We start from the raw sequence: 12,206 nt of genomic DNA, 5'->3' as shown, positions 1-12,206 counted from the left end.
CTCCTACCCTGGGGATCTTTAAGAAGAGGCTTGATGACTACCTGGCTGGACTCATTTGAGTCCAGTCTTTTTCTCCCGCCCAGGCAGGGGGTCAGACTTGAAGATCTACAAGGTCCCTTCCGACCCTACTTCTATGATTCTATGACTGCCTTCCATTGACTCACCCAGAAATCCAGCATTTGAAAGACAAAGACCCTACAGAAATCAGCTAACCCACTACTGCAACACAGACACCTGGAACTGCACGTCGTTGCCTGAAGTGCACATGTTCAGTACACCAGGGCTGACCCTTGCCTGGGCATGCCTCTGCCACTAGGGTCACAGATATGCTTCTATAAAAAGGGGTAGTGAAGACAGACCCACTCCACTTGGAGCAGCACTACACCAGTCTTGTGGGTATGCTCCAGGAAGGGGGATGGCTGAATGTAGGCACCCCAAGGAGATTCCCAAAGCATGATTTTGGGCCTGGCACAAAAGCAGGGGGACTGGACCCGATGATCTGTAAGGTCCCTTCCAGTCCCTAATAACTATGAAGCAATTCTCGTTGAATTAGTATTGGTTAGGTGATTTGGTTGTTCTGGTGGCAAAGGTCAGGGATTAGGGCAGGGGTGGGCAAAATGCAGCCTGCCAGGCCATTCTATTTGGCCATTGGTTGTATTTGGTTGTTCTGAATAACTAAAGGCACAGTACACCCTACCACTTGGGGAAATATTTTCCCCGAAGGTTCCATTCACTAAATCAACCAGGCTGCATCGCCTTTCCTGGTTATATTTCAAACACCTCAATGACAAAAAAAAGTCATATAAAAATCTCTCATGTTCCTTTAGGATTCTATTGCACTGACACCTATGCCTTCATGTAAAATAAATCAAGGTTTTCTTCCAGGAACTCCCACTAAATGGATTGCTGGAACCCAAGTTAACACCACTCACTAAGACTCATAACGCAAGGCTGGCAAGCCATTTGTATTCGTTCATGTTAATGTTCTTTTCTCCCCTTCTAAAATGGTTTAGTTATTTGATTCAAATGGCAGTGGGTGAATCTACATGTGCACACTGCTGCAGAATAAACAAATTAGCTCCGCAGTAAAGCATCACAGTCTACGTGTGTACCTGTATTAGAGCACAGTAAACTAAGTAACTCTACCATCCACTAGTACTATCAGGAACAGAACTACCTTATGACAGAGTACTTCACTACACTGAAACACAAATGTAGACCCTGACCAGGGGCATAAATTGTGTCCAGTCAAACCAGCCAGTCAGGGGCCTGCTCTCCCCTGGCTCAAATTGCTGCTTGTCCTGGACCCATCTGTAGACACTGTGCCTAGGAGCAGTTTACTCTGACTCAAACTTTTCCAGAGTTTATCATGTCCAAGGGAAGTGGTGCTGGCTCCTACCCTGGGGGTCTTTAAAAGGAGGCTTGATGCCTACCTAGCTGGAATCATTTGAGCCTAGTTTTTTCTCCTGCCCAGGCAGGGGGTCAGACTTGAAGATCTACAAGGTCCCTTCTGACCCTACTTCTATGATTCTATGTCATATTAAAGTGCATGCCCAGATAATAAAAATAAAGCTCGTTTTAAAAAGGAAGCTGCTTTAAAAATGTGACATACTAGAGCTGAGTTTATGTAATTGTTCAAGGATTAAAATCTCTCCTGAAGACAAACCCACAGCATTTTTACTTTTTTCTTTGAATATCAGATTTAGTTAGGGTCTTTTAAGTTACTCAAATGTATTTGTACAAATATGTTGTTAGTTCATTCAACACAAAATAAGAACCAAGAAGAATTCAGTTATTCCCCTCAAGCTATAGAAGTGTGCTTTCTAATCAAGTAAATGTTGGACTGTGGAATGTGCATCAGTGCTGTTTTGTACCAGGAACTCCCTTATGCCAAATTACACGGCTCTCCATATTCCTCCCATTGACACAAGGGAGACACGGAAGTACACTTAAGCATATTTTGTAATATGAAATACATGCCAAAATCATTATCTTGAAATGTCCACCCCCACAATGTGCCTCTAGGCAGTGTTTCAGAGAACTACAGGGTTGGAAGGCAATGAGTGTCATTTGTCCAAACACCTTAACTCCTAGGTCATCCCAGACAGATGTCTACACAACCTCTTGAAAAATCTCTAAGGAATAAAAAATGTGGAATCTCCTAGGCAGTTTTTCCCCACTGTTCTTAAAGTAAAAAGATCTTTTTTCTAAAAGAAAATCTAGATCTACTTTACTACAGCCTAAACCAGAGGTGAGGAATTATTAAGTGGCCCAGCAGCTTGAATGAGTCTTGGTGAGCTGTCAAGGGCCGTGCACATAAAATCTTTTAGAAGATATCGTTTTAACAAATTACAGATAAGAAACAAAGCATATACTAAAAATCAAACATCTGCTATAACATACTTTAATTTTATTTTTAAAAAATATTTTTCTCCCAATTTTTTTGGGGAGAAGTGTTATAGAGACGAGGGCATACCTGCATAAATTAAAGTTTTAGTCTTGTATGTTGTGGGGGGAGTGCATGTGTAGGTAGGGTGGGGTGGGGGGCTATGTGTGTGTGGTGGAGGTCAGCCATGATGAACAGAGGTAAGAAGGGGGAAGGGCAAGGGGCACGTGCAAAGCTTGCCCGAACAGTGCAGTGTAAGTACGGGTACAGTCCACCACCCCCTCCCTACTCCCCCTACACATCCATCCAGCCCACAGTTGCCCCCACAGCACTCTGCATGAGGCCAAACCCCACCCACTCCTACCCAGGGCAGCCCACACTGCACTTACCCAAGCTTGCTGATGGCCCCAGCCCCAGTCAGCACCCAGAGCTTCCTGGCAGGGCAGCTTCTGCTGCTTCACAGGTACTGTCTGGCTCCCACTACCTCGAGCAACTCCTCTTCCTGTTCCTGCTGCACCGCTCCAGCTGCCTTCCACCCACTCAGCTGCCCACAGGTGGCTGCTTATCATGCCGAGTGGGCAGAGTAGGTAGAAAGCAGCTGGGAGCTGGATCCCTATGCACTGGGGCAGGAGCTGCATGGCTGCAGCTTTCCCCCGCCTGGCCGGGTGTACGGAGTCTGGTGCACATCCCCACAGCTGCTTCTGCTTCTCCATACTACCTGCTGCCTAGAGCACCATGTTGGTGCAATACAGGATAGGGCTGCAGGCCCCAGAGGCCCTGAGCCTGGCTGGACAGGGCCGTGAGGAAGAGGACTAACCCAGTTCAGATACTCAGCAAAGATCCCCCCCACCCCCGATTCTCGCCTGCTACATCTTGATGTTGAAGCTTTGTTTGTCGGGAGGTGGTTTGCTCTGCTGTGTGTTGGGGGCTCAGTTCTTCTTTTGGGTGCGTACTTCCCCTATACCCCATTCAAGTACCACCCAGTTGTTAATGTGTTAGTCTTGCCCTTGGTTCTCAATGGGCATTTTCTTTCTTTTCTTTGACCTGTAGGCCTGCAGTTGCCTTGGGCCTGGCTCCAGGACATGCCAGCTATGTTGGACCCCAATGGTTGCTCTGTTAAGGCTCATTTAGTGGAAGAGAAATAAAGAACACAACAAAGCAGGAAACTGGAATTCAGGTAAGTCTCTCAGCCCCTAAGGCAGGTGTGGGTAAAATGCAGCCCGCAGGCCAGATGTGGCCCGCCCAGCCATTCTATCCGGCCTGGGCCCCTAAAAAAATTTTAAAAGTTAATATTATCTGCCCTGGGCTGCCAGTCATGCAGCCCTCGATGGTTTGCCAAAACTCAGTATGTGGCCCTCCGCCCAAAATAATTGCCCACACCTCTGGTGGTGATCTCCCACTACAATAATTGACCTCTGGTGGTGACCTCCCACTACAGAACACCGTGTTCCTGAGGGAGGGCAGGCTATTCCCCAAGCCCCAGCCCTATCAAATAAACTAAATCAAAGAGAACATAGAAAAAACCCTGGCAATTTTGCCTTCAAGCTTAGGCAATTATCTCAATCCTAGACACTTCAGCATTGGTTCCCCAGCGCCTCCTCAATGGAGGTCTGTTCCCACTGAGGGATGGGCCTTTTCCTGGCCCTTCATTAACTACTAGCCAACTGCCCGTCAAGAGTGACCCGGGGGGGGGGCTGGGATGGGGTGCCAGCACCCAAATGCCCCATGCTGCCACTGTCCTGCCTCTTGCAGGGAATGGGGTGGGGGAACCAAGGCCAGCTTCCCCACCCTGTCAGGTTTGGAATTGCCCACCCCGTCCCCCAGCACGGCTTTGGAATCATGGCAGTACTCTCCCATGCTTGGAGCACTCTGATTGGCTGTTTCAGGCAGGCAGGCAGGCTTAGGTTTTTATAATATTATAATACTTCTGCCAAGGAGCGGAGCATGGCTTTTGTCCCAGCATCTCTACAGCTCCAGCCTGGTGCTGGCTTCTCCCTCTCCCTTTTCCAGGTAGCAGAGACTCAGCCTAATAGGCTGCCCTGTTAAAAGTGGACATGAAAGGAAACGCAAATGAAAAACCTTGTTCAAAGTGCTGCTGGCTTTCTCACGGTCACTTCATCGCCCAGCATGGCTTCCAGTTGGCTCTCCTTGCCTTCCTCGCTGCTGCCAGCTTGGCATCTGTGTCCCAGGCTATTGGAGCTCCTGGGCTAAGAATCAGCCCTTTCCCTGGCTATCAGAGTCTGTGTTCTGGCATCCTAATGCTCCAGCACTGGGGCTTTCCTCCAGAGTCCATCCTGCCCAACATTCGGTCTTAGTGGTGGACCAGAAATACCAGTGCAGCTGCAAGGCAGTCCAATCCAAATTGAACAGCTGCTAATAAAGCAGGGCTCCCACAGCAGCTTCCAGTCTCTTGTTGTTGCCAGCTCCAGCAGGTCAGGTGAACTGTTTCCCTCGGCAGCTGTGGATTTAAGAAGGGCTTTTCTTGCCTCTTCACAATACAGCAGGGCAGGAGGGGAAAGAGGAGCCTCTAGAAGCAGAAGAGGCCAAGCAACAGCTGGAGCAGCCCTGCCAGGGCTAGGGCCATGCTGTGCATACTGGCCAGGGCTGGGGCCAGAGTAGGTGGCAGGCACAAGCGAAGCTGAGGCTGCCCTGGGTTGGAGCATGCAAGGCTTGGCCCCATGCAGAGAACCATTCCCAATCCACTTTCATCACCTTTTGCCACCCTCCTCCAGATCCTCTTGTTTCTCCATCTCCTTTTTATAAGGTGGTGCCCAAAACTAGAACCAGTACTGTACTCTAGCCTAACCAATAACTAGTAGAGTGGCTCTGTCACTTCACATTACTGACTCACGCTGAGATCCTTCCCAGCAGCATACTATCAAGCTGGTTATTTGTTGGACTTTTTGTTCTCCCTTTAGAATGGCACCTTACTTTTAGGCTTTGTTGAATTTTACTCTCATTCCTAGTTGTGTCATCTAGAAATGTAATCAGTTCACTATTTCGATACCCAAATCCCCAATTGAAAAAAAAGTGTTAAATACCACTGAACCTAGCACAAGGCCCAGTGCAAACTCATATAAGACCTCCTGCCAATCTAACAATCAAACCACTAAGTTACTTTGTGCTCGCAGTAATACATTTACCTAGTGGTGGTTCAGTCTAGCACAGCTGTTCTCAACCTTTTTTGGACCAGAATCCATTTGAAGACATCCATGTCCAGTCCTGACCCAGTGACCCTCACTCTCAACCCACTGCCCCCCATCCCCAGGCCCCAGCTCTCCAGTGTGTGGGGCACGGGGGGGACCCCAAGCAGCCCCTTCCTAGCTAGAACTCTGCCAGCCGGTTGTTTTGAATCTTTTCACAAATTCTTGCAACCCACTTTTGGGACATGACCCATGGGTTGAGAGGCTGATCTAGCATCCATTCCTCCAGTTTGTTTATCACAAAAGCACGCTTGCCACCAACACTGAGCATGCTACACCCCTATGTTTGCCAGTGGGCTTCTGGAAGGAATGAAAACAAAGCAGCAGCAGCTAGAAAAATAGTGTGCGACTTAGGGAAAGTCACACGAAACTGGAAAGTAGGAAGAAAATATTAACACTTCTTTGGCTGATTAATTCTGCACACTTGAAAGCCCACTGAGCAACACCTTGTACCGATGGACCTACTTAAATTTGCCATTTCACAAATTTTGCAGAAACTGCAAAATCTGGAATTGTCTGCAAAAAATCAACAAAAAGAACAAAACTTTAAAACAAAATCCTGGTACCTGGTGGGCTCCAGGAGCCCCATTAATCCTGTAAGCAGCATACCAGGTGGCCCCAGCAACTCTGGGCAGTTCTTTTCTGCAGGAGCTTCATCCCCTAGCTCCTGCCAGGGATCTGACCCTTGCTGGCCTCAGCCCTGGGGTTGGTATAGGCCCAGTGCCCTGTCTTCTTCCAGTCAGCTGACTGGGTGCAGGTGCAGGCTAATTCCCTCATTAGCCTGCTGCCATAGTAACCTGCACCTGTGGGATGTCTGTCTGGCTCCTAGGGCCCTCTCTCTAGGCAGACTCTTGCCCTTAAAAGAGCTGGTACCATGGTGCCCTGCGACACCCCCCTTCATTAACAAATAGGCACTGTAACCTTGAGAGTAAAATGAACAATCTGCAATGGTTATTTGTGGAAAAACAACTTTAAACAATGGTTTCAGAGACTTCTTAGCTGGGCAAAAGTGAGTGAAAACTCATCCCTTCCCCTGACAAATGTTGAGTTCCTATACATAAAAAACTTAGGTTACTGCATTTTTTAATAGTATTAGGACTACTACCCCCCCCCCCCGCACACACTTTCAGAAATGGCCAAGGTAGGGTTTTTTTTTTTGCCAGAATGCTCTACATTTCAGTGGATGAAAAAACAAAAGATTAAGCAACTAAAACAGGCTCTTACAGTCATCACCTGCGACTCCACATATAGTACAGGGGAACTAGATCAAGTATAAACTTGAGCATTTTGGATATTATAGGCATTGTACACTTAGCAAGTGCATGCGTTAGTGGGCAAGAAAGGAGATGGTGCTTTGCATGTCACATCTAAAAACCACAAGACAATGAAGTCATTCACTCTCTCTCCCATCATAAAAATGCCTCTGGGCACAGACCTGCGCCTCCTGCAGCAAAGCCTCAGGAGGTGGGAGCAGTCTGGAGGGGAAGGGGCCACCATGGCACCCTCTCTAAGTCATCACCTGGGGCTGGTGTCCCATTTGCCCCCGCTCCCCTCCTAGCTACGCAACTGGGGGGAGGGGGAGGGAAGAGGAGGTGCTTCGGAATTGAAAAAACACTACACACAGGAGAACATCTACACTTTAACTATTAACTCTTTTTTTTTTTTTTTTAAACAGGAAAGAAAAAACAAATTTTAAACAGATTAAAATCTGTTAGTCTGCTTTAAAAGCAAGAAAATGTGATGCACTTCTGTTTATCTAGGACACTATTTCTTTGTTCACGTCAAAAATATTACTACAGAGTAGTCTGATATCATCCACACCAGGCTGTGACTAACAGCTAGCTCGTGCACTTTCTATGAGAGAATTTACATTTTAACAATCTATTGTTCTCAACAGTTACAAGCACAATTGGTCCCATTCTACAAACAAGGAGGTGATTCTTTATTTCCATAAGAGTCTTTTAAACCCCTGAAGAAAGACATATGAAAACAGTATCTACAGGAGTAAACAGATTTTGATTCAAAAGGCTGGATACAATTGGTAGAATCTGTAAATATTACAAAACAACAAGTAGATCTCTGCTCTAGACTTAGCTTATAACTATTATCAGAAAAGTTCAGCTTAATATTTGCGCATCATTACATTCAGACCAAGATATTTGAATTTTCATTCATCTTACAGTGTGCAGCATCACTGCAATAGGCTGAGGTATAAAAATTGGATCAATACTGTACGGATGGATACCAGGCATAATGAAGCATTTACATGGCTAAGTGAAGAGGTTTCATGGAGGGCTATTCAGATCAAAAGATAGGATGGATGAAGGGGAGAAATGGAGAACAGAGACTTTCACTCCTTCTTGAACTACTGAAAACAGTTCAAGCCCTGTTACAAGGTGTCCAGCAGCTGGAGCACAATATTTTATCTATAGGATACTGCATACCTTAGGGGAGGAATTGGGGAGCCACAGAAAAGGCTCAGTACTCATTCAGAGCATGCTCTCACCTCAACTTAAGGTAAACAGGGTTAATTAGGCACACAGTGTTTATCTGGTCCCATTAGCCCTGAATTCGACTAGCTTTCATCATTTTTTCATAGCTTCTAATATAGTCATTATCAAGGCTGCTGTGTACTTAGGGAGCTCTCTTCCCAGGACTGTAAAAGCTGTGATATTAGCAGCCCAGAAATGGACTAACTACCATCATTTTCAAAACTTCTAAATAGTTCTCTGACAGCTTCTCCTCTCAATGTTTCTGGTGTAATTAGGATACTTCAGAGTACAAATGAGACTGTTACAATTCATATACAGTAACTGGAGAATAAGTTAAGTTCTATTCCCTAATACTTTATTGTCTCCTCCTAAAACAGCGATATGCAAAACAGGACAAGTAGCTGCTTGTTTCAGAAGAGTGATGCAAAACTTAGTTTATATGAATAAGTTTATAGGTATAAGAAGTGCTAATTACCACATTTACTCAGTCATTTTGAGTAAATGTACACTCAGCTCTTTATATAAAGATGATCATAAGAAACTGAAGCTCTCCAACAATGATTTTGCTTTTACATTTTTAACACCACAACAGGCTGCCACAGATGGCCGACTCATCTTTTACCCTCATCCCAAGTGTCACACCAACATTACATGGTTCACACTAAAGCTTCTGCCTAAACCCTTTTGTCACAACTGCAGTAAGTGGCTAACGTCTGTCTACAGCTTTCACTCCAAGCAAGACAACTGGCTAAAGGTTTTTCTTCTCCAGCTTGATCATCTAATGAAAAGCCTGGAAAGCCTGATGCTCTGCAAATAAAAACTTAAAATTGGAGGGACAACTCCTAAACTCCTAACGGAGGGACAAAGCTGCAGCAGAGAAACATGCCTGATGAGGTGGGGGGAAAGGGGGTTCCCCAAGAGCAAAGCCCACAACCTCGATATTTGATGCTCCAAGTTGTTGGCATCAGAATGTCACCAGCATCTCAGAGGGGAAGGACTGTGCTCAGGACAACCATTAGAGGAAACATGGATGTGAGAAAATATGAAGAGGCCTCATCCTGGAGGGGATGAGCCCATTCAGTGCCACTCACATATGCCATGAATGAACTCAAGGCTGTGCACTGTTCACATACACCCTTCCAGTGGTCTAGCAAGGAGGGGGGGAGGGGACAAGCAAGGAGACCGCCCTGGGTGCCAATAGGTGCTGCCCAGCCAGGAGCTGTAAGCAGCATTTTTTTGGGCGGGGGGGCAGGGAGAGGAGAGTGGGGATAAGGGAGGGCAGCTTCTGCATCTGTGCGTGGAGTGAGGGTGGGCTGCCACTGACGGGTTGGCCCCAAGGCCCAAACTTTGTGCTACAGCACTCCACCGTATCTACCCATCCCCTGCCCCAGCCCTGCAGGTCCAGTCTCAGCAGGCTTGCAGCACACGGGCGGGTCAGAGGGAGGGAGGAAGGACAAGTAACCCAAGCGGGCTCCGCGCTTAGGGGCTGAAGCGACGGCGCGGCTCCGACCTTCTTCCGACTCGTGCGGAAGACCCCGGCCAGGTGCTGTCGCAAGCCGCAGAATCATCGCCCGCTCCGCACGGCCGCGGCTCCAGGATGCGCCCGCTCTTTTGAAGGAAGCCGCGCAGCGAAAGACAGGAGCTGAGCGGGTCAAGCGGAATCACAGGTTGCGGCCCGAATGAGTCCGGCCCAGGCCCACCGCGCGTCAACCCCCGCAGCCCGACGGCGAAAACCGAGCGGCACAGCTCGCCCCGGCCGAGCTCAGGGAAACTTGCGGTAGCTCCGCTCCGCTCCGAACCTGAGCGCCGTGCACCCTCCCCCACTTACACGACAACGCGCGAGATGACCCACGACACCATCTCACCGCCGCCCCGGGAACCCCGCCGCGCCGCAGCCTCGTTGTGAGCGTACACCGCGCTCCCCCCTCGCCGATTGGCCGCTTCCGCCCGCGCAGGCGCAGAAGGCCCGCTCAAGCTTGGCGGAGGAAAAAGCTGGTTTTGTGTCTTTGCGTTTGCTGGGCTGGGCTGGGCTGGGCTAGGTTAGGTTAGGGAACAGCTGCTGGGGGTGGATGAGGCTTTACTGCTTGGCACCTGCCCTGACAGCACTCAGTTCCCAGCCTCTCGCCCTGTGGCGGCGGGAAGCCTGACTCGGGCCTGGGGCAAGGAGCAAGCATGGTGCCTGGCTGAGGGAGTTCTCCCGCGCCGCCCCTGCCCAAGTCCCAGAACCAAGCGGACTGGCCGGGAGGGGGCACAAGCAGCCCCTGCAGGCTTGGAGCCGGCAGCCTTGGGGCTCCTTTCTGCCCTGTCTCCTGCTACTAGCGTGACAGGAGTCACTTTAGTCTTCACCTGAAACAACAGAGGGGGCCTGGGATGGGTCACTTGGATTATTGTCAGGCAAGGTTCTTTGGGTAGATGTGATATCTCTCATTAGACCAACTAAATAGTTGGAAAACATGTTCTGTGCAAGGTTTCAGGCACTAGTACCCTTCTTCAGGCATAGGGGGAGTTTGGATTATTGTAGGGTTGTTGGTTGTAGCTGTGTTGGTCTAAGGACAGAAGTAGGCAAGGTTCTTTAGGTAGATGTGATATCTTTTATTAGATCAACTAAATAGTTGGAAAAAATGCTCTTTACAAGCTTTTGGACACAAACATCCTTCATCAAACATTGGGAGACTCTGCTGTTAAAGTTCTCCAAGGTAGAAAAGAAGCTAAAGTAGTGGTTCCCAACCTTTTTTTACTGCAACCCTAAATTGGCCACCAACAGGACATCCTGACTCAGTGCCATGGGAGAGGGGATGCTGAGGGCAGAGTACGGCAGCAGAGGGGTGGGGGAACTGCCATTGCCCTCTTTGTGCATGGTGGCCCCGCCTTGCCCATCCACCACTTCTGGGCCATGCGTGTGAGTGTGTGTATGTGTGTGGGCCCTTCATAACACTACTGAGGAGCCCCCATGACCCTGATTTGGGTCCACCCTGAGGTTGGGAACCAATAAGCTAAAGTAACCAAGAAGTCTGTGAAGAGGCAAATGAGCCGAAGTTTGGAAAACAAAGGGTAGAGATAAGAGGTGGAGGAAAGGGAAGGAAAAGTGTGAAGGAATGCAAGTGGTCAGCTAAAGGTAGGTACATGGTATGTCACATTTCAGGTAGGTTGTAATGTGTCATAAATCCATATTAAGGCCATGATTTTTGTATCCAGTAAATATATCAAGTGAAGTTCATAAGCTTGTCTATAAAAGTTGTTTTGTAAATTCCCTTTGAGAATTAGAATTGAAAGATTGGAGAGGAAGTGGTTGTCTTGTGAGAAGTGGGCACCTGCAGGTAATTGGATATTTTTGTCTTTGATGGATTTCCAGTATGCATTCATTCTGGTTTGCAGTTCTGCAGTTCTTGTTTGGTTTCTCCTATTGTAACACTTGGGAGTTCCAGCCATAGACCTCAATCTCACTTGGGTAGGGACTGTATTTCCAGGCTAAAATAATCCTTGCTCCAAAGCAGGTTCTAAATCAGTGGTCACCAACCAGTCGATTGCGATTGGCTGCTTGATCACAGAGCTCCTTGTAGCCCATCTGAGGCTGGGGGAGGCTAAGTGCATGTGTGCATGCATGCCCAGCAAGTCAGTATGTGGGGTTGGGATAGGGTGGGGGTCAGATCAAGGCCCCAGTGGTGAAGGACGGAGTGCGGCACAGGCAGGAGCAGGGGCTAAGGTGGGTAGGGCCCCAGCCAGGCCAGGTGGTGGGAGGAGCCCTGGTGACTCATCGGGGGCGGGGGGGAAGCTCCCACCGGTGCACACACCCTGGCGGAGGCCTAGGAGGTGCCCCCCCCGATCTGTGCACAGTGCAGAGGCGGCTGCCGCTGCATTCTGGGCTTTGCACCCTGAACCCCACTGAATCTACCCTGGGAGGGCATGAAGGGGCATGTGCCCCCAGTCTGCATGTAGGGCAGGCTGCTGCTGCAGGCTGGGAACAGGATGGTGCTGAGTTCCCAGCGGCAGGGTTGCACTTGGGGCAGGCTGCAGCACTGGGAGCAGGCCTATGAGGGAGGCTCTGGCCACCCAAAAATTCGATGTAGCTCCCTGACCTTCCTCCCAGCACTGCCACTACCTGAGCGCAGTGCAGCCCAGTCCCCC

General features: G+C 48.8%; 1 protein-coding gene across 2 annotated transcripts in view; it reads right to left on the bottom strand.

Annotated features, from left to right (window-relative positions):
• REEP3 (receptor accessory protein 3) overlaps positions 1–9,999 on the bottom strand; it is a 71,487-nt gene extending 61,488 nt beyond the window's left edge. The window contains exon 1 of one of the 2 annotated variants that reach the window (XM_019538470.1): positions 9,910–9,999. In XM_019538470.1, the coding sequence (XP_019394015.1) occupies positions 9,910–9,941 (32 nt within the window). In that variant the 5' untranslated portion in view covers positions 9,942–9,999. The remainder of the gene's footprint in view (positions 1–9,909) is intronic. The other variant, XM_019538472.1, reaches the window with a different exon arrangement.
• Positions 10,000–12,206: the final 2,207 nt, after the last annotated feature.

The sequence above is a fragment of the Crocodylus porosus genome, unplaced genomic scaffold (genome assembly GCF_001723895.1).
Source record: "Crocodylus porosus isolate Cpor-Errol unplaced genomic scaffold, CroPor_comp1, whole genome shotgun sequence".
Lineage (NCBI taxonomy): Eukaryota > Metazoa > Chordata > Crocodylia > Crocodylidae > Crocodylus > Crocodylus porosus.
Note: the sequence above shows the minus strand (reverse complement) of the source record. Positions and strands in the feature narration are given on the sequence as shown.